This window comes from Lactuca serriola, chromosome 8, assembly GCF_051521515.1.
Source record: "Lactuca serriola cultivar US96UC23 chromosome 8, Lser_US96UC23_V15, whole genome shotgun sequence".
Lineage (NCBI taxonomy): Eukaryota > Viridiplantae > Streptophyta > Magnoliopsida > Asterales > Asteraceae > Lactuca > Lactuca serriola.
Genome location: NC_136415.1, coordinates 66,786,748 through 66,810,399, shown reverse-complemented (window position 1 = coordinate 66,810,399; position 23,652 = coordinate 66,786,748). Strand labels below are relative to the sequence as shown.

Genomic DNA, 23,652 nt, shown 5'->3' with positions numbered 1-23,652 from the left:
TCACATTGATGTGCCAGTTAACCATACATGATCCTTCAACAACATTAATTTTCAAGTTGTGCCATCATTTCAACTTTATAGTCCCATATTAGTATGTCGGTTAACCATGCACGCTCTACTAACGACTCAAAACGAAATAATGTGTGTTTTCATGGACTAGCACACAATTTCACATTTTCCCTAAAGTAACTAGACTGAGATTTTAAAAGAAAGTTCTAGTACTTTATAGATTATACTTTTTATCTGATTATCTCCTATCGAACCCGTTTAGCTGACAACCATCCATCACATAGGAGAGCGGTGGGTGAAAACGAATCCATTCAACGGTCATTTTATAGGTTGTTTCCTTATACCCTCTTATTACATGACTTTGTGAATGAGGCTTACAAGCGATTCGACTGAATTTATCTTCTACATATAATAATTAACTTTTAGTGTGTGTGTGTGTGTGTATATAAGGTGTATTTAAAACTTTTCAAAATACAAGGTTTAAATATTAATTAACTGAATTAAACATTGAATTAATTATTTTTTAAAACAATTATGATTTATTTTTATCTTTTAATTAAAAAATTAATTAAATTAATTAAAACATTTAGGAATTAAACAATTGTCTTTAATTATACTATTAATTAATTAATTAATTCAAATTTAATCCCTATCCTTCTAATTTCTGAAATTTAGGGCTAGGGTTACCAAGTTTTAATTATTCAATATTTAAGGCATCTAAAATAATAATTAAGGAAACTAGAAATCCTAATGAAACCCTAAGGTATTTTAAAAAACAAGGGCAAGGAGGCTAGGGTTTCAAGAAACCCTAGCAAAAGTCGGAATTTGCAATAACAAGGGTTTATTTTTGATAAACCCTAATCAAAGACCAATTCATCTCATGCACCAGTCAATAGAAAACAATGGCTCTGATACAACTGATGGGTTTTATAGGTTATCAAAAACATGTAAAACGGAAAATCTTAACACTTAAGTTCACATGCAACCTATAAATGATCTATGTTTTCTCTAATTGATAGCAACACATTATGAACTTCAAGAACCCTAATGAAACTCTATGAAAATCGAAATTCATGAATTAGGGTTTACATACCTTTAGATTTATTATAGCAATTAGATCTTTGATCCTTTCCTTTGTATCTTTAGAAAGCAAGCATCAAAAGTATGATTCCTTTAATGGCTCATACCCAAAACCCTAAAATGAAGAGGAGAGAGAGAGAGAGAGAGAGAGAGAGAGAGAGAAATAAGAGAGATAGAAATTCATTCCTAAGCTCATAGATAAAGGTATGAACAAAATGTGTTGGTCTTGGTGTCCTATTTATAGTTTAGGTAACTTGCAAACAAAGTCAGATTTGAATAAATACATAATAGATTTAATCCTAATTCAAACCCTTTCCTTATTTCCATCCAGGAAGCTTCCAGAAACCCTAGGAATCAAGCTAAAACCGTCCATACCATGGATTGTTGTATAATTGCTTCTTTTGTTCAAGTATTGAACAATTACAATTCATCAATTGCACCTTTAATTAATTCAAATTAATCAAAATTAATTTCAGATTAATTCTGATTAAAAATTAATTAATTCTAATTGATTTGTTATTAATTTATCAATTAATAAATTAATTATTTAACTTTGATCTCATGTTAATTTGTTAATCACATAACAAATTAATAAATCATTTATCTATTTCCAATTAATATATTAATCACACAATATATTAACAAATCAATTCTCTCTCTCTCTCTCTCTCTCTCTCTCTCTCCCTCTCTCTCCTAATATCATTTCTAGTTATGAGGAAAACCGAAAAAGGACTTTGCTTCTATTTGCAAGTTTATACCAATTTAGTTATGATGTTAGAGAACTTAATCTAGAAATTACACAATGGAATGGAATTGGATAATTTCAATAAGTCAATTCCTAGGTCATAATTCCTAAGGCATTTTAAACTGTTCTTATAATTGTCAAAATCAATTCAAAACATTTCTCATAACTCTCAAAACTATTTCATGTCATTTCTAGACATAATATTTTAGGTTAGATACAATCATATAAAAAAACTATGAATTACATGTGCATCTAATTCCTAACCCAAGTTGTCTACTCCTAAATAAGGTTCCTCACATAGTAGAGTACACCTGTTCTAAGGCTACTACCGAGTGGAAGCTACTTACTTCAATTCATTTCTATTTATTTAGTATGTAAAGTCAACAATGACCAAATAGGTCATGAACAAGGAACAAAATCTTAGTAGTAACATTTAAAGAATACATGTGACTATTAACATACTTCCCGCGGAATGGAGTTGCAAATTTTATCCATGTATATTGTGCAGAACTCTTTAAATTGCTTCTTTAATGACTACCAACTTGATGGGGGGGGGGGGGGGTTAGGTTACAATTACATTGTACATGCAAAATTTTACTTAACTATTAAGGGTATATGCTACCTAAATGGATCTATGTCTTTTCTTAATTAATAGCAACATACTTATGAAACAAAAACTATAAACCCTATGAATCAAATTCATGAATAGAACCATATACCTTTTGCTTGATTTGAAACAAGCTAATCAATTATCCTTTGTAGTCTCCTTGAAAAAGTAGCTCTGAAAGTATGACAACCTCTAATGGTTCACACCCAAAACTCATGAAACCCTAGAATTAGAGGAGAAAGGGGAGAGCATGAGGAGAATTTTGTTCTCCACCTTTAGGTATGAAAAAACCATGAAATTAAGTGTCTTAAGGGTCCTATTTATAGTTGAAGTAACTTGCATAAAAATCCAGATTTGAATGATTAAATAATATATTTAATCCCAATTGAAATCCTTTCCTTATCTCCTACCAGGAGCCTTCCAGAAACCCTTAAAAACTCCTTAAAACCGTCCATAGTCATGAAGGCTCTAGAATTGCTTCTTTTGTTCAACTATTAAGCAATTACAATTCACCCCTTGCACATTTAATTAATTCCAATTAATCCAACTAATTCCATTTATTTCTAATTAATTTATTATTCATATAATAAATTAATAAATCATTTATCTCTCTCCCTTGAGCAATCCAAGCCCTTTCCTGGTTATGAGGGCAACCCAGAAAGGACTTTATTTCTATTCATCAACATTATATCAATTTAGTTAGGACATTAGAAAACTTAATACGACACAAGTTTCTAAAATATTATATCCTTTAAACTGTAGAAATTTATTCCTTTTAAGTTACCAGGACTCTAAAAATGATACATCATAACATTATATGCACAACTAGGATGATTAAACAAAGACTTATACCAATCTTTCCATTTTTTAAGCATAAAATTTTTAAAATAGGCATTTAATGTAATGCACAAGTATACCAAAGAGGCCACGTAGAAAGGAATATACATTTATAGTATAAGTTATACCAAAACATTTATCAAAATATATTTGATAAAGATACATACTCATATTTACTCACCTTAGCCAAGTATCTTTCTTACTCTCAACTTCTACTTCATAACAGATGTGCCTCGCTTCCTTTCGTTTGGCGTAAAAAATCTCATTGTGTTCTATATAACAAGGGCTATCCATGGACATATCACACTTAGTATTTGGATATTGGGAATTTGTATTTTGTAAGCTACAAGTTAGGATGGTTTGCGCCGTTTAGATTTTTTTTTTGTATAAATCACATTAGTTAGATACTATATTAGTTGATAACATATAAAATTACACATAGACTTAAGAAAGACATGTAAATATTGAAGTTACAAAATAGGGTAACACCACCAATACATTCTTTGGTAATTCCTATGGAGCAGGAGGTGATAGAGGGTACACCGTTTCAGTTTGATATATGGCTCAATACACGACATGAATCAAGTTATAGTTAATAAATTGGTAAATATTTGTCATGTTAATGATCTCATCGTTGTTGCCATGTGCCCACACGGTACATCACTTTTTTCCCATTTTCTACATCCATAAATCATGCGAACAAGATGTACAAATTTAGTTTGCAAAGAATTTGTAACTTCATAGTTGAAGCTATAGGCCTATCTTGCATGTCATGCTTGGCACTTCTGCATCCTCTTACGAAGTGTGGTCTTAGAAAATGGTGTAAGATCACCATATTACCCCTATAAAAAAGCATTATTATCATTTAACGCTTAAAATCAATTATATATCCTTAAATAGAGACAAATAGTTTCTAAAAATATATTTACCTAAGTTGAATCGAATCATGAACACTTGTTGCATCGCCTCATGGGCAACCTCTGTGACAACTGTTATCAATAAATCATGTGTACTTGTCGATAATCTTTGCATGATATGAGGAATATCAACCGACAAAACATTAAACTTTGCCTATTTCGAAATAACAATATTGTCAAGCCAAGTAAATGCGTTTTCGTTGGTTTGATTTCTATATCCAAACACAATTCAAAATCATACATGTTATAATTTTTTCATGTATACTAGAATAACCGTTCCACTACCCGATTATGACCAATCCTAGCCTGTAAATTTTGACTGACATTCATGCAAGAATACCCATGATTTGAATCCATGTTGACAATACTTATGGCCAATTCTATGGAATTTGACATACTGCTTATAAATGTGACTTTCATACCATCCCAAAGCCTTTCATTTAGTCTTTGTACGAACCAGATCCAACCTTCATCACTCTCTGTAATTCCTAAACCAAACGCTGTTAGATTTTCATCATGGTTTTCGTCCATAGCAACTAATATTAACATTGACCCTAAGTAGCTCCCATTTAAAGAGACACTACATATAAAGATCAATGGCAACATGTGCCTTAACAATGCTAGAATCTACAAAAACAACGGTACCATTATTAGTGAAACTATAACATCAAATATACAATGTATACATACCAAAAGCATCTTACCACCCATCTTAAGGCCATGAAACATAACTCAAATCGGTCCATGACATTTTTATTGAATCTTGTTATGGTATTAGGATTGGTTCTTTCAAGATTATGAAAGATTACTGATAGGTTGACAAAGCTTTGTAGGTGACTCCATATGATGAACGCATTTTAAAATACGTTGAAATAACTTAAATTAGTTGAAATATAGATGATTGCAAAATGAGTTTAATATACCATCAACTATATATAACATACTTTAATATTGGGTTTCAGAAAGACACTTATATTAGGTAAGTCTTTCAAAATTGTCTCATTTTTGAGCAAATTGTATAAATCTGAAAAATTTATATCTAACAGAATTCCAACGCCGAAGTTTTTAGCAAACGATATCACATGTATCAATTCCTTATTTTCCAACTACCATGAACCATCGATGTTAACAACAATAAAATACTATTATGGAATGTTATTACTTATGTTTTGTTGCTCTACATTGTACGAAATTCCCTGTATGAATTTTGATTTTCACAATACGGTTGTTGATTTTCATAGGTAACATGACAAGACAATACATGCTTTTTCAGAAAAATACATTTTTTTTGTAGATAGCATCATTTTTTAGGTGAAGTCATTTTTACCAGATGACAAAACTACTTGGTTTTGCTTTTTCAAAATGAAATACATATTTTCACAAACCACGGAGATTTTCATAGATATGATTTTAAAAATTATTGGCTATTTTGGTCGTTTTTCTAATTTTTTTCGTTATTTTATAAAAAAAAAACTTTAAAACAATGGTTATTATAATTATTTTTGTAGGTGTAAATGATACACTTGGAACATGAGTAAATGTTTAGTATGTGTTTGTATAATATTCCATTTACAGTAACGCAACCGTGTCCCGTAGGTGTTTTTTGATTACGACATCCGCCCACCATCTTCAAATATTCCATTTTTACATCACTACCCACCTTCCTCTTCCTATATAAACCCCCAACACCCTCCATTCCTCCTTCATAACTCTCTCTTATCCACTCAAATTTCAAAAAAAAAAAAAAAACAAATAAAATATATACACAAGTTTACTGTTTTTTTTCTCCTCAAATCATTTTTTCGCTTCAACACAAGTAGTACGAAAAACTGAAAATTGAAGATGATGTGTTTGGTTTCAAGATCCGGACGTGAATTGCAACGATATGACATGGGTCGTCGACTTGTTGTCGGGTATTTTACGTTTTTAGTGTTTATTTGTCTACTCAAACTCACTTGCATTTCGTATTTTTATCAGTCTCGTAAAATTCAAAAAATAATAGTAAAAATAAATATTAATAATAGAAATCTCGTGTATTGAAACATGGGTTTCGAGCAAAGATGCAAATGAAAAAGAAATAATCAATTTATAACTGCTAAACTCATATTAGATTTATGATTATATAATTTAATATATATTTTATAAAATTATTGCAGGTGTATTCCGTATAGGTATAAGAATGAAAATGGTGAACTTGAAGTCCTCGTTATCAGCTCGCAGAAAGGCCATGCTATGATGTTTCCCAAGGTATTTAGTGAATTCTTTTTATATAAGTTTATATTTAAACTATATATACAAAATATAAAGAGAAAGCGAAAGCCACTTGATTTGAATAAATATTAACGGAAGACTATTCAAAAGTTATTATTATTATTATTATTATCATATTTTTTCTTTTCTCTGGAATAATAAAAAATTCTGACACTCTCGATAACGACAACTTCAGGGAGGTTGGGAGCTCGATGAATCCGTCGAAGAAGCTGCTTCACGGGAGTGCTTCGAAGAAGCCGGTGTGGTTGGAATAGTCGAGGTCTATATTACTGAATAGTGAATACTCATTTTTTATTTAATTTTATTAAAAGATTACTGAGATCTGTAGAAAATAAAAGTTTACGTGACAATTTTATGATGCAAAATGCAGTGTGAATTAGGAAAATGGATGTTCAAGAGCAAAAGCCAAGGAATTTTCCATGAAGGGTACATGTTTCCGATGCTCGTCGCTGAACAGCTTGAACTTTGGCCGGAGAAAAATCTCCGGCAAAGAGTTTGGGTACGTATTGATCAACTTTTCTTGTTCATGTGTTTATAAAAAAATATTTTTAGAAGTTTTCCGACACAGTTTTCCGGTGGGTTTTAGGGTTTTGGAAACATTATAGTTAATTACAAGAAATGAACATAACTTTTCGTTTTAGCACTGATCACCCACTACAAGCTATGACAAAATGATGATGCAGAAATGGCATGCAAGAAATACGTATATTAAACTGAAAACTTACGAAAAATGAAACAATTTATTCTGAATTAATGAAATAAAATGATTTTTTGTTTTCAGATGAAGGTAGAAGAAGCAAGAGAGGTATGCCAGAGTTGGTGGATGAAGGAAGCATTGGATGTGTTTGTTGAGAGGATCAACCCACCAACTTTCATCGAACAAGATTTCTTGAATTCTTCTGTAGATATTAGTTAGTTCATTAATAAAATAAGAATAAATAGTTTTTTTTTTCTCTTTTTTAATGAATTTTACTTTCGTGTACATATATGAAGAAACTAAAACTTGTTCTCAATTGAAGATCTAAATGGAAATGAGGCACCCCATAAAGAAAAAGAAAAGCTGACGATATTTGATTTCATTAATTGTTATTTTGATCGTCTCATTACGTACATAATTATATATAAAGAGAAGAGTAACGAACTAAACAACAAATATCTATCAGATGGTTGGATATATATTACTCAAATACGTTCTTAGTTTGGATTGGAACTAAGAGCATCCATAATGTGAAGTTTAATAGAAGAGTTGATTGAGGTGTCATGCCTAGTTGTCATTCAATGGATACAACTCCACCATTATGAAATGCCACCTTGACAGTCAATGGATTTGGGGTTCAATGACCACCGAACTCTTCAATGGGAAAAAGGAAAGTCTTTAAATCATTAAATAAATTTTTTTAATATGTTCCATTGAACTTGTAGAGTTTAATGCATTGTGGGATAAAAATGAATAGAATTGTATGGAATAGTGAATGATGACGTGTCACTCCATTGAACTCTATAGAGTTCAATGCATTGTGGATGCCCTAAAGCTAACGTAAATAAGGCTAACTGTTGGGTATTTATATTATGCACTATGCTGTGTTCCAAAAATACACATATAAAGGAAAGAAAAGAAATTATACATATACAATGTGTTTTTATAACAATACACTTCAAATTAATGAAATAAAGAAAATACACAAAACATAAAATACGCCAAAGTTTGAGATTTGTGTTGCAGACAATTCCTTTGAAACACATTTCATTATTCCGTTCGCTTCAATTGATACAACTAGAGCACTATATACTATTGGATTTCGACTTTTTTCCCCCCTGAAAATCAATGGGTTTAAGTGTATTCTCGAAATCTGCATTGGGTTGATCTTGGTCTAGCTCTATATGTTCGCAGTGCACTTGCTAATAAAGAATGGGTCTCCTTTGTTCGGATAAATATGCGGTAAATACACACAATAGAGATACGGGAAAAAAAATCTAGGAACACCGGAAACTAACGTGATTCATACGATCCAAGTAACTATACTAATCCACTAGAGAACTACATAAATTTTTATTATGATTGTGGAATACAGTTGTCACACTCGCTTTCTGTTTAGAGTTACAAATGTACGACAATATCTTTTTATAATGACAAATTTTGATCTAGGACTACTTGTGGGCTAAGTCCTACTAACCCAAAACAGTACCATTTGGTATAGGTTGAGCACCATAGACCGCACCACAACTGCTACTACAGTTGTGGTGTAGGCAACTTTGCAACATGTTAGATCAAAATTTTCTTGTTGGGGCGTTGTCCTCAAACCTCACAGGGGGTAGTTCCCTATTACCCCCTTTTAGACCTTTCCCCTATCAGTCTCCATCTTCTAAAAACGTCCCTTGCAAACCCTACTCCCTTGGTGTTTGTTTTGAGCTTGAAAGTGTGTACTTATGTGCTTGTGAAGGAGGAAGAAGGTGGTAGACTAACTTGGAAGTTCAAGGCAACTTAGATCCAAAAGTATCTTACCCGCAAGCATCCTCATAAGGTATAAAGCTTGGAACTTGATGTTTTATTTGCTAAGATCTTGCTAGTCTAGGGTTTGTGTACATTTTTGGTCCCATAGTCTTGGTCTAGTAGAGTATAAGCTACTCCAGGTCCTTGAAGTGTAGTTTTATGTAGTATTGAGCTTATGGCATCATAAAAATGAGAGCTTGATCACTCTCATTAAGCCATGCATGAGTTTTGCAGCCTTGGATGAATTTTGGACCTAGGGTTTGAATTTATACCGTTTTGTATGCATGCAAATGGATAAAGTCAGAGAATTTATGCATTAAGACGTCCTATTTTGCCTAGCTCTGAAGCTTGATGAGTTGGCTTTCTGTATTAAGGAATAAACGAGGAGTTTTGGGTTCAATGCTAGTCCGTTGGGTGTACCTAGTGGTACGTTGCGTGTACTAGGTTGGAGCCTCGTGACCACGAAGGGCCTCTCTACGCCAAGCGTAGTGACTAAGTACAAGGGAATACTTCGCTTGTATTGACCCTCTGACTTTTTGACTTTGACTGTTGACTAGGAATTTGACCCAGTTTGACTTAGGGGCATTTTAGGTATTTTGAATAGTAGTTTGAGTTAGGTCCCTGTTTATTGTATAGGTAACCAGTAAAGTCAACGTTTGGAGCAGTGATGTGTTTTGCTATTCTACAGACTGTGAGATGAGTTTTTCTCATTGTACTTGTGGGTTGAAGGTACCAATGTCGGCCCACTAGATTATGTATCATGGTATATTGGATGATGTTATGGTGGTAATATAACATACTAGTAGATCTGTATGATTACCTGTATTCACTAGTTATGTGTTAGACTGGTAAATCTGTATGATTACTCATACTTGTTGGTTATTCATTGTTATTGTATATGTCGACATGCTATGGTTTGTTGGGTTGAGGCGATCCTAATTTATGTTGAAGGCTAAGATACCTGGGGTTGTCTGGATAGAGTGAAGGCTTATGAGACGGTCCAGTCAGGCTGAAGGCCCAGAGAGCGATCCAAATAGGCTGTAGGCCTGCAAGGCCATCCAGTCAGGCTAAAGGCTCATATATGCATGTTGTTATCTGTTTGGTTGTACGTGGTACTTTGGGGGAACTCACTAAGCTTTGGCTTACAGTGCGATTGTTATGGTTTCGGGTAGTTCATAGAACAGGGGCAAGGCGAAGGATTAAAATGCACATCATTATGTATTTTCTGAGATTATGATTTTGGGATACTCTGATTCATGTTTATGACTATTGGAAACTAGGTTTTTTATACATTTATGGTTTTAGATTGGTTTGAAAATGAAAATTTTCACCTTGATTTTCAGGATGTTACATGAGCCATGCATGGAGGTTGTTAAACTTTTGAGCGTATCTTGGATCTAGGGTTAGTGAATTGTAATTTAGAGGCTTGTTAATGGATAAAGTTGGAAGATTTATCCATTAAGTGCTTGTTTTGAAGGATTCTGGAAAGAATCAACCATTTTCTTTATAGTTTAAGCACTTAACAAAAGGGATATAGTGATCAATTTCTATGTTGCTCGTAGGTTATGAACTATGTCGCATGTAGCATAAAGAGACCATTTTTTTTATCTTTTAGTGCTACACCAAGTATAGGTTAGTGGACACCGAGTGTAGCTACATTGGGAGTAGGTTATGAGATACGTCGTGCATAGGGCATTGACTGTTAACTTGTTGACCAATTTTACCAATTTGACATTTGGTCAGACTTTGATGGATTTGAGTGTTCGACTGAGGTTTTGGTCTCAGATTGGTATTAGGTGATTTGTGTTAGTTGCCTTGGTTGTTGAGATTTTGTTGTTTAACTCAGATGAGTTTTCTCACTATATTATGTAGGACACTATGTGTCATGATATGATAGATTGTCTTTGTGACTTTTGTATGAAAGACTATAAGGGGACTATAACACTTGTATGTAAGACTGTGGGGGACCATATCACTTGTATGAAAGACTATAGGGGACCATAACACTTGTATGAAAGACTATGGGGGACCATATCACTCATATGAAATATTGCGGGGGACTACAACATCTGTATGAAAGACTATAGGGGACCATAACACTTCATAAAAGACTATGTGGGGAACATAGCAAGAAAGACTACAACAACAAAAGTGAGTGTAAGACTATGGGGGAACCATAACATTCAATTGAATATGTGGTATCTGGGAGAACTCACTAAACTTTGTGTTTACTTATTTAAGTTTATATGTTTTCACGTTGTTCTCACGAAAAAGGGGGGGACACAATTTGATTGCATGGCATCAACAAATTTGTTTTGGACATGTCCGCTGATTTTACTTTAATATCATTATTATTACTCTGGTTTGATTATATTTTGACATATTTGAACAAATGAATGTTTTGTCATACTTTGGGTATGAGATTGGAATGGCTACCTTTATTTAAAAACAAAAAATTTTGGCTTGAAATTTGGGACGCTACAGTAGTAGTAGATTGCAAACATCTTTTTTTACCAAATTAGATTTCAAACAAGATATCTAAATTGCACCAGATTCACAATATTTTATTTTAGAACATATAATATCGTGATTTTTGTTATAATTTATTTTTGGTTAAGCATAAGGACAAAATCATAATTATTGGCAATGTTGAGGGTTGTTTGGAGCTGAGAGAAGATGAAAGGGTAAAAGTAATGCATTGTAAAGCAGATGAGTGGAGTTAAATTTGAACTAAAGTTGGAGTGCTAAGTTGTATTGCCTTCTATAATAAAAGGAGATGTTTTTACATGAGCTTGCCACTTTTCATATGTATAAACATTCCGGTTCTCCATAAAGTTTTTTGTGAAAGTGGTCATACTTCTAAGGAATCATCTTCAGCTAGATTCTAAAATATTTTATGAAATATTGTGATATTAATATGCTTGAATTCATTTTTTTTTTGTTATTTTTTCTGTGTTTAAGACTTTCATTCAAGTCCTTCACCAGAAAGACTTAGACATTTGGTTCTTCCAGATTTATGATATAATAATATTCTTCTACATTTAAATACTCTAGCGTTAATTAAGATAGATATTAAGGTTTTGCACATGGTATCAGAGCGAGATTTAGATCATAGATCTACGTTCATTCTTTAAAATCTGTAGAGGTTATGAATTGTAAAAGTCGAATTGGTTATTTCTTTGTTTCGCATTTTTAGTTATTTTACTAAGTCACAGTTTTATGCGAAGAGCTTTGTAATGGACTTAGTATATTTTTTTTACACTTAGATTTCCTATAAATAGGGACTGAGGATAGAAGTAGAAAGAACTTTTTTACTCTCGGGTATTCTTTCTGCTTAAGCATTGTAATCAGTCTTCATCAATATAAGATCTGATTAATATTTAATCGTTGTGTTCTTACTTTCATTCATTCAATCATAATTGCTTTCATAATCTCGATAACAATTCTCTTCAATTGGTATCAGAGCAGGATTCAAACTGCATCGATCTGATTTTTGTGTTAGAATCATTTGCTTATTGAGTAGTACCTTTACTCAAAATTTTCCGCGCATTTTGGTTTTGAAAATCATATTTGATCTTCATATTTGAATTGATTCTGCCTTTGAATTGTTTAGCCAAGTGATCGATTAGCAATTTGTGATCATTACAGTTGATCAATTCTCAAATTCATCAAGTTTTTCAAGCTTTCTGAAAATTTCCGTGTTCATCAATGGCGAACTTCAACATGAATACAATGACTTCTTTCTCTCACTTGCTTGGTTCTTCAACCAAAATTCCGATGTTAATCCCTGAATACTATGATCAGTGAGATGATAGAATGGAGGATTACTTAAATAGAATTGATGAAGAACTTTGGAATTGTATCAATGGAACAGTGCAAGCTCCTGTTAATGTTCAAGCAATTGGATCGTCTACTACTTCTGTTGAAGTTGCTGAACAACAAAACCGTTTGAAGAAGAATGAAAAGAGATGCATGAGGGAACTAAGAGGTGCTCTACCTCCTGTGGTTTACAATTACATCCGTAGTTGTAAAACAGCCAAGGAGATCTGGATCACTCTAAAAGAGAAGTATCAAGGTAGCGAAAAGACGAAGATCAACTTTGTGAAGCAATGTCTAGTTGAACTAAAGGAATTTAGACAAAAGGATGCTGAAACTCTTAAAATTACTATGATCGTCTGAATGAGCTTGTGTATCGCTGCAATAGGTATGGAATCACTAGGTCTCTCATGGAGTTCAATTTAACATTTATCATGGGCCTTCGCAAGGAATGACAAAGTGTGAGTATGATGATTAAGAATCAACAGAGTTTTGATACAACCAGCTTGAATGATCTCTACAATCAGCTGAAAACACACGAAAGTGAAGTTTCAGAAATGTATGAAGAATCAAAACAAAGTATAGGAGGACCTTTGGCTCTTGTTTCAAAGGTATCAAAAGTTGAAATTAATGAAACAGATGGTTCAGACAATGAAGGCTTCTTAATGAACTCAGATGATGAAGCTGTGGCATTCTACTCAAACAACAGAGTTAAGAAATTTTTCAAAAAGCCTTTTAATCCAAAAGGAAAGGCAAATGATGCGAAGAGTGGAGTCTCAAAAGCTGTAGGAGAGGAGAAGAAGAAAATAGAAAAAGTTGATGAAAAGAAAAAAGATGATAAAGATGTGAAGAAACTGAAAGGTGATTCTAGAATCTATTGTCATTACTGCAATGGTGCGAATCACTTCGCAGCTGACTGCATGTTGCGAAAGAAAGAGGAGAAAAAGAACAAAGTGAAAGATGAATATTGCTATTCGGAAAAGATTGAATAGTTGCGTGCAAAGACAAAAGGAATGTCACTTGTTGCGAAGGGTGAGTCTGATGAGGAAGAAAGTGGAACATATCAGATATGGTCTTCAGGATCCGATGACGAAGAAATGAGGCATCCAACTCATGGAGCAATGTTCGCAAGCTTTGAAGAAAATTGTGAAGAGAATGTTTCAGGTAGGTGCTTCGTATCCAAATCCACATACAAATCACCAATGACCACCAAGGTACGTGCTATTCTTGAATCTTTCAATATTCCTTTATCTGCTTATGATACTGAAATTACTTCTTTTGATGATACTGTTGCTTATTTTGATTATGTTATTGTGTCTGCTAGTACTGAAGCTCAAAATTTAAATATGCAACTAGTTGAGACACGAAGAGAGTTAGAAATAAAACGAATCAGAGTAGACACACTTGAATTGCAAATCAAAAATGTAAATTGTGATAGGGACAATCTTGGAAATGAAGTTAGGTTGTTGCTAGCACAAAGAAATATATACTGTAACTCTGCTAAGCGTTTGTATGCAAAATTAACTGCTTTATATCATTCATCTGACATTAGCAAAGAACAACATAGGAAACTTTTACCTTTTCTTGAATATAATCGTGAAAAAGTTGATGTTGTGTCTTATGATTGCGAAAATACAATTGCTCAATTTGACAAAATACCTGATGATAGATTCGCATATGGTATTGTCAAAATTGATGAATTTTTGAATGCTGATGAGTTGATTAGTATTGTCAATGAAAGTTTGACAAAGAATGAACAAGTGAAAATCTTAAAGAAAACTGAAACCTCAAATCTTGATTCTCATCTCAATTATGCTGATATTGATGACAATTCAGATAATGTGAGTGAAATCAGTGAGATTGAAGAGGAAGAAGAGGTTGATTGTTCTTAATTGTCAATCATTAATATCACATCTAAGATCAAAGGTAAAGAAATTATAGTTGATTCGATGGTCAAAGATGACATTGAAAAACCCTCTACTTCGCAACATTGTAATTTTGATAATGTGGAAGTTGAAAGCTGTAAATCTGATGACACTGATGAAAACAAAGAAGATGTGAAGGATTCACATGAAAAACCTCCACGTGTTGTGGTTAATCAAGTGTTTGAAGATACAAAAGAATTTGACAAAATTTTAAATGACAAAGGTGCACATTATTTGGAAACCAACACTGTGGTATATCCAAATTTTGTATGCACTGATAACACCATTTTTCCAAATCAAATTTTTGTCACTACTGGGAATGCTGAGAAAATTGACCCTGAATTCAACAAAATGATTGAAAAAGATAATCAAAGGTCAACTACTGAAGGTTTTTTCGCAAATCAAAACACATAAGAAAACAATTTAACTCAAAATCCTTATGTTTTTCAAAGACAAAAATCATCACAAAAATGGGTGGTTAAAGGTGAAAAAGCAAACACAGTTTTTGAAAAAGTTGAAAAACCAAAGGTTGAAGTAAAATTAAATTCTCATGAATTTAAATTGATGGTTGGAAATTATTCAACAGAAAATAATGTTTCAAAAAGAAATGCAAGAAAAGCAATTTTTTGGCAAGTAGTGTCCAATGATAAATCAAAAGTTGAAAAAGAACAAATTTCAAAGTCAAAATCGTCAAAATTTCAAAGCATAAGTAAACAAAAGGATACAAGTTTTCATAAACCAATATATTCTGTTGACAAGGTTCCAATGAAAAATAATGATAAACTTGTTCGCAAATATGACAACAATCGAAAATTTGAGAATTCGCAAAAATTTGTGAAAAATCAAAAGTTTCATAAAGTTGGCAAATTCACGAATAATTCATCATCTTTGAATATCACAACTCAAACAAAAATGAAATTTTCTCCTAAACAACCAAATTTTCCAAATCCTTCAATCTCAAAACCGACCAAAGTTTCGTATACAAAAGGAAAATCTGATGTAGGTATGATCAATCGTTGGCTTGAAGGGAAAGGTAGACAATATCAAAATGGGAAGTTTTCAGAGCAACAAATAAAAAATGCCTTTGACAAGTTCGCAAATAACTCTTCCACTGGTAGTTCATCATCTTATAATTTGCAAGTTCCAGTACAAAAATGGAAACCAGTTATCAAAGTTGCAAATGTTGTGAAAGATGAGATGAAACTCAATGAAAATCCAAAATTGTTGAACAACTATATTTCAATATCTCGATCTGATGATGTTGATATAGTTGATAGTGTCACAGACAAAGTGAAAACATGGTTTTTAATTTCAAAGCATTTGTTCAAAAATACTAATGGAGGACCCAATAAGTCTTGGGTTCATAAAATTTTTCAATAAATGCAGGTGATATGTGACGAGCAATATGATGCGAAATGGTATATTGATAGTGGTTGCTCTCGTCATATGACTGGAAGAAAGGAGAACTTGCGAGATTATAGAAGCTTGGAAAATGCAGGAGTAGTCAAATTCGGAGATAATCACAAATGTCAAGTGAAAAGCTATGGGAAAGTAACAAATGGACAATTCACTATTAACAGGGGTGCTTATGTTGAAGGTCTTCAACATAACTTGATTAGTGTTTCGCAACTTGTTGTGGGTACTGGAAACCAGGTTGTGTTTAATGAAGAAGGAAGTATCATTTCAAATGCGAAGACAAATGAAGTGCTTCTCAAATCCAAAAGATATGGTGATATGTTTATACTGGACATCAAACCAATTGTGGGCAAACCTGTTGTGTGTTTACTATCAAAGGCATCTAATGATGTCAGCTAGCTTTGGCATAGAAGATTGTCACATTTGAATTTTCGCAATATCAACAAACTTGTCACTGAAGATTTAGTTCGAGGTTTACCTGTACTAAAATTTGACAATGATTCTCTGTGTGCAGCTTGCGAACAAGGAAAACAACATAGAAAAGGTCATCCGACTGTGATAGATTCAAAAATCGTAGAACCATTGGAACTTCTTGACATTGACTTATGTAGACCGTCGATTGTTGCTACAATTAATAAAAAGCGGTACATTTTAGTTATTGTTGATGATTTTTCTCGATTCACATGGGTATTTTTTCTCAGGATAAAATCTGAAGTTGCTCAGACGATGATTGATTTTATCAAGATGATTGAGATTGGCCTTAAAAAGAATGTTCGCAAAATTAAAAGTGATAATGGTTCTGAGTTTAAAAATCAAACTCTTGATTCATTTCTCATAGGCAAAGGAATTTCGCATAATTTTTCATCACCATATACTCCACAACAAAATGGTGTTGTTGAAAGAAGAAATCGATCTCTATGCGAAGCAGCCAGAACCATGTTAACATATGCGAATCTACCTCAATATCTTTGGGCTGGAGCAGTTTCAACTGCGTGCTTTACTCAGAATCGATCATTTATTCATCGCAGATTCAATATCACTCCATATGAAATACTCAACAATCGAAAACCTAATGTCAAATTTTTTCATGTTTTTGGTTGTAGGTGTTTCATAATGAATCTAAAAGATAATTTGACAAATTCCAAGCTAAAGCTGATGAAGGCATATTCTTAGGATATTCGCAAAATTCAGTTGCATACAGGGTGCTAAACAAGCGAACAAGAAAAGTTGAAGAAACTTTCAACTTAACTTTTGATGATTACTATCTCAAACAAACGGATAGTAAATTTGAAAATAAATCAATTCTTGTTGATTCAGATACACAAATTGATAATTCTGAAATAAATGATTTTGATTATGACTTAATTTTTGGAATTCCTGAAAATGCAATTAATGCAGAAAACAATGCTCCTGATAATCAAACATCAAAATCCTCAAAACATACTGATGATTCAACAATCACTACACGTTCAATATCTTGCGAAAGTGTGCCTGAATTTCGTATGGAGGGGGAGCATACGATTAACAATGAACTCAGACAGCAAACTTTCGAGGGGGAGAATGAAATATGAATCATCAAGTTGAGGGGGAGCATTCGCAAATTCAATAGGATCATCATTTTGAGGGGGAGCATGATGAAACAGAGACAATTAATCTTGATGAAAATGATGAGTTTCATGAACTAAATGATAATTTTTCTGTTGCAGGATCCGAAAATGAAGATATGTATGAAGATGCTCCATTGGAATTTAATCCTGATTTTCCACCACTTGAGAAATGGACAAGAAATCATCCCAAAGAACAAGTAATTGGCAATCCACAAGATGGTGTGTTGACAAAAGCTCAAGTTCGTGCGAAAAATGCGGTACTGAATGCGAACCAAGAACTGTGTATGTTTAATGTCTTTATTTTTGAAAATAGAGCCAAAGACAGTAAAGGATGCTATGGAACACTCAGATTGGGTTGTTGCTATGCAATCTGAACTGGCTGAATTTGAACGAAACAAGGTTTGGAGATTAATTCCTAAACCTTCTGATGTTTCAATTGTCGGATTAAAATTGATTTTTAAAAATAAAACCGACAAAGATGGCAATATTATTCGAAATAAAGCTAGACTAGTTGTTAAAGGTTATTCGCAACAAGAAGGAATAAACTATGAAGAAACATTTGCTCCTGTTGCAAGACTCGAAGCATTTCGCATATTTTTAGCTTATGCAGCTCACAAAGACTTTGATGTTTTTCAAATGGATGTTAAGTGTGCATTCTCAAATGGAGAACTTGAAGAAACAGTCTATGTTGAACAACCACCAGGATTTATAAATGATGAACATCCTGATCATGTCTACATTCTAGACAAGGCAGTGTATGGATTAAAACAAACACCAAGAGCTTGGTACGCAACACTTACAAACTTCTTGAAACAATCTAAATTTAAACAAGGATCAGTTGACCCCACATTATTTCGCAAGAAAGTTGGGAATCATCTAATGCTTGTTCAAATTTATGTTGATCATATTATTTTTGGCTCAACTGACCCAGCATTGTCAATTGAATTTGAAAATCTAATGAAGAGTCAATTTGAAATGAGTATGATGGGAAAAATTAATAATTTTCTTGATTTGAACATAAGACAGAATAGGGATGAAATTTTAATCAATCAAGAAAAATACACGAAGAACTTGCTTGAAAAGTTTGGAATGACCAACTACACAAAACTGAGAGTACCAATTGCAGTGGGAACAAGATTAACTCCTTCGTTAGATGCTCCTGCTGTTGACTTAACACTTTATCGAAGCATGATAGGGTCTTTATTGTACTTAACTGCAAGTAGACCTGATATTATGTTTTCGGTATGTAATTGTGCTAGATATCAAGCTAATCCCAGAGAACCTCATTTGACTGCAGTGAAAAATATTTTTCGCTATCTTAAGGGAACAATTTCGTTAGGACTTTGGTATCCTTCGAAATCGGGATTTTTCATTTAAGCTTTTTCAGATTCTGATCTAGGAGGATGTACTTTGGATTAGGGGTGTTCGTTTGGATGGATTGGTTCAATCCGATCCAATTAAGTAAATACAAATTGATTTTGGTTTTCAAAATATGGATCCGAATAATCCAAACTAAATTTAAATCCGATCTGATCCGATCCAATTACAATTCGGTTGGATCGGTTTTTATAATTCGGTTTTCTAAAACTAAAACATTTTAAAATGACATATAATTATAATATTATCCAATTTTTATAGAAGAAGCAAATTGTAATTTAAAATTTATAAACTACTAAGAATGTATATTATAGTTTAATATTTAATAGATAAAGAACTTTTAAGAGAAAAAGAGAAAATGTGTATTAATTTTTTTTATTAGATGAAACTTTTTGAGCTTATTTGAAAAAATTAATTATAAAATTAATAAATAGTTATAGTTATATTAAAATATATATATATATATATATATATATATATATATATATATATATATATATTGTTATTCGGTTTTTTTGGATTATTCGGTTCATATTTTATAAACCAAAACTAATCCGAAATCCAAAATAGTAATTCGGTTTTGTTGAAAACCAATCCAAAAATCTGAATATCCGAACCAAATAGGCAAATCCAGTTTGTCCAATCGGACAATTCGGTTTTATCCAAATAATGAACAGTCCTACTTTGGATAGGAAAAGTACGAGTGGTGGATGTCAACTATTGGATGGGAAGTTGGTAAGTTGGCAATCGAAGAAGCAAACTTGTGTGGCTATATCAACTGCTGAGGCTGAATACATTGCAGTTGTTGCTTGCACTTCGCAAATTATTTGGATTCAGAGTCAACTTCGTGACTATGCAATAAACATGAAAAAGATTCCCTTGTATTGTGATTCGCAAAGTGCAATTCGCATTTGTCATAATCCAGTACAACATTCAAAGACAAAACACATTGCTCTTCGATATCATTTTATCAAAGATCATGTGGAAGATGGGAATATTAAAATTCATTTTGTTAAAACAACTGAACAACTTGCAGATATTTTTACTAAACCTCTTGATGAAAAATCATTTGTAAGAATTTTAGCAGGTTTGGGGATGATTGATGTGAATTTAATTTCAAAATATCAAGCATGAAAGATTCATTCAGCAGTTATGAGTCAGAATTGTTCATATGTTACTGTTCATCCAGAGGCTTCGCATCCACATTTCTTCGCATTTGCACTCATGAAAACTAAGGTTAGGTTTACGATTCATTTTGTAGTTTTTTTTAAAAAAACTTGAAAAGTCCAAAAAGATTTTATGTTTATTCATTTTCGTTTTTGAAAAATCAAAAATCCAAAACGATTTTATTTTGTTATGTTTTTATTTTTGAAAAAATTTAAAAATCCCAAAAATATTCTTTAGTGTGTTTTGAGTTTAGTCCAGGGCTTAATGAAAAGAGGTCATGCTTATATGTTTCTATGGGAAGGTATAATTTTTTTTAAATTTGAACTAGTTAGGATGTCCCTAGAAGCATGCTGCAGCATGTTGACTCAAGCCTCATATGACTCTATGTGTGAGAAAAGAAAGCCTTAATGAAATCATCACATGAAAATTTCGTCCCAAAAGGCTTGTATTCGCATAAGTAAAAAGAGCTACCTTACTTTTCTCATATGAGTTAAAAGTTTTCTGTTTGGTCCACAAATAACAGAGGTACATTCGATCTTATAACCAATCTTTTTCATCCCAAAATTCTTCACACAAAGACGTATGTCCGAGAGGTCTCTGATCAAACCCATCGAGACTTAGATATACAAAAATTTTGTGTTTATGATATGACATCATGAGTCCGTGATGTAAGTGAAACCCAAACATCATAAACTTTGAGGAATTGACGGGGAACATAGTTCCAGATTTTAACGAAACTTTTGTTTTAGTACCAACATTTCGAAACCCTAAATCATATTCAGTTCGCATGTGTGGTCTTGATCAAACATTCGCAACCCACGATGTTTGTTACCCAACAAGATCCGGTACAAAAATTTTTATGAATATGATTTCTGTGTGAGTTTCATTCGCAAATCCTAGTCATGATAAATATTTTCAAAAGCCAACTTGTCACTAACTACACTGGTCATACAAGTAATTTCAGTTACAATTTCTCACCTTATGTTAAGGTTGATATGTAATGAAATTTGAAACCAACCCAAAAGTATCTTTCAAAAGAAGCCCTTTGATGCTTATCAAAAAGTATTCGATTGTAATTCACGGGAAACTACACAAGCTATTGATCATCTCTCTTGACGATTAACGAAGCAACCTTTGCCTGGGGTTTAACTGCCTTCGTGTCAAATTGAATTTTTGACATCACTGAATTCCAAATTTTTTTTCATTGTTTCTTATCCTATTTATTTGGAACACTAAACTCACGAAATCCTTGAGGTTCTGAGTAATACCAACTCAGGCTGATGATTTCGCAAATCTGGCATATGACTTCACTTTACATCCCAAAAGTGAAAGAGCATTGCCTCCATGCGAAGGGTTTTAATGGTTCAAATTCTATAACTGGAAAATTGACAGGCTGTGTACTCAATATGGTTGGTATTCTGTCTAGTTTTCTAGGAGATGTGACAGTTACTTTTTGCAGCATGACTATCTTTTATAGTCATGGTCTGATTTTCAAGGTGCCACATCGGATAACATTAAATGTATCCCGCTTTAATTTCAAATCGATTTGGGTAACCTATAAAAGAGGGATCAAGATCATTGTATACGGTTACGCGAACAAAACTCTCACAATCCTAAAGTTCTTCAAACTTCTTCAACTTCATCTCATTCAAACCCTTACAATGGCTGGTACTCAATCAAACACTGATGAAGTTCTCTCACAATCACTCATGAAGATCCAAAGCACCAACTATCTGGTTGATCCCAATGTCTCATCATACCCAGAAGGATTGAAGATGTTAATAGTTGCCTTGAAAAGATCTCCTCTGTCTACTGCAATGTTCAGTTCTTTCTCAGTTCCGATGACTTGGTTGTCATTGGCAGCATCATCGGCTTCATACAACTATGCCACTGATGTTATTACCTTCAATCTGATGAACAACAAAAAGGTTAAACTCACCAAGAAACTGTTCATCGAGTTCTTGAACATTCCCAACAACCCTCCTTTTTTCAAACCTCTCAATTCCCAAATAATCTTTATGTTCAATGAGATGGTTCATCAACCAACACTTGAGAAGATTAGTGATTTCAGAAAGTCTGGATTACCCTGTATGTGGAATTTTCTATTTGGAATTTTCCTCAGATGTTTGACAGGAAGAACAGTAGGTCTGGACAGGGGACGTATGGAAGTCTACGCGATGGTGATGGGCTTATAGTATGATATTAGTGTCGATTACGGAACTTAATTGTGGAAGGAGTTCGTAAAAAGTTTGGAAAACACTAATACTGAGAAAGGTGTCTCATGTGCAAGGTATTGGAGCCTTATTCTAGAAAAGGTATATGAAAAAGAGGGAATTCAAGTTCCAGAGGGTGCTGAGGTTGCGGAATTTTCATTGTATCAATTTCCAAAGGAGGTGGAGGATGATGAAAACATTTTTACTCATGTTGCTCGCATTCCAGATGCGATGCTTCGCAAAGTATCATCCACTCACAAAGTGTTGATACGATACATGAAGACATTTGATCCAGCTATGCAGACTGGGATCTTATTGGAAGTCACTGCCAAAACCCCAAAGATGAAGAAGGCCACCAAGATGGATGAAAACGTTCAATCTTCGAAACAAAGTCAAGAAGAAGAGGTTCAGATAGAGGAGACCTCATCAAAATCGAAGAAGGAAACAATACCCTCAAAATTAGGGGTAGTGAAAAAGATTCGCAAAATAGAAGTCAGCAGTAAGGGGGTGACAGTTCGCAGTATTCCAGCTCCTGTTTCTCCAGGATCAAAGAGGCAACGAGCTCAAGATGTTGCGAAACAGATGCAACAAACTCTATTGAAAAAGCGAAAGTTGATTATTCGCAATGAGTCTTTTGATGAAGAGGTGGTTCCAGACACTCCACCTGTTTCTACACTGGTAACTGTTTCTCTTGCACATGTTTCCATTTCAAATGTTTCGTAAATTTCCACACAACCCATTCCACTTGAAATAGTCACTACCCAATCAGTTTCTGAGGAGGTACCTATTTTTGATACGGTTGTCAACGTATCTGATACGGGGGCACCTATCACAAGTGTTGAAACCACTCTGCGCATTAGCCTACCAGCTACATTACCCATTTCATTACCACCAGTATCACTTCCAACTTCTACACTTTCTACCTCATCCATTTTTCACCATCCTCTACAAAATCCATTCACAACCTTATTTCCATCACAATCACCTGAAACTCCTCAACCTTCGCAACCCATGTCTGATAATGAAATCGAAGGAGGAGCTTTTGGAGGAGTATTTGAAGATATACACTTTGATTCAGAGGAGGAGGATATACCTTGATCATATGCTTATGACAGGAAAGCAATTCAAAGTCCTGAATCAAAAGTTAAATGCCATTATTCAGTCACAAGCTGAT

At 33.3% G+C, this 23,652-nt stretch overlaps 1 protein-coding gene across 1 annotated transcript; it reads left to right on the top strand.

Moving 5' to 3' along the window:
• Positions 1 to 5,899: 5,899 nt before the first annotated feature.
• On the top strand, positions 5,900 to 7,545 carry NUDT18 (nudix hydrolase homolog 18). The gene is made up of 5 exons (XM_079017486.1): positions 5,900 to 6,108; positions 6,352 to 6,442; positions 6,642 to 6,725; positions 6,837 to 6,965; positions 7,248 to 7,545. Exons 1-5 carry the CDS (start codon positions 6,038 to 6,040, stop codon positions 7,380 to 7,382), a joined length of 510 nt encoding a protein of 169 aa, XP_078873612.1. The 5' UTR covers positions 5,900 to 6,037; the 3' UTR covers positions 7,383 to 7,545.
• The last annotated feature ends 16,107 nt before the right edge of the window (positions 7,546 to 23,652 follow it).

What these genes read in the sequence shown, in the direction of transcription:
- NUDT18 (XM_079017486.1), top strand. Translation starts at nt 6,038, where the DNA reads ATGATGTGTTTGGTTTCAAGATCCGGACGTGAATTGCAACGATATGAC. An exon ending in ATGCTATGATGTTTCCCAAG is followed by an intron (nt 6,443 to 6,641) that starts GTATTTAGTGAA and finishes CGACAACTTCAG; the next exon opens with GGAGGTTGGGAGCTCGATGA. An exon ending in GTGTGGTTGGAATAGTCGAG is followed by an intron (nt 6,726 to 6,836) that starts GTCTATATTACT and finishes TGCAAAATGCAG; the next exon opens with TGTGAATTAGGAAAATGGAT.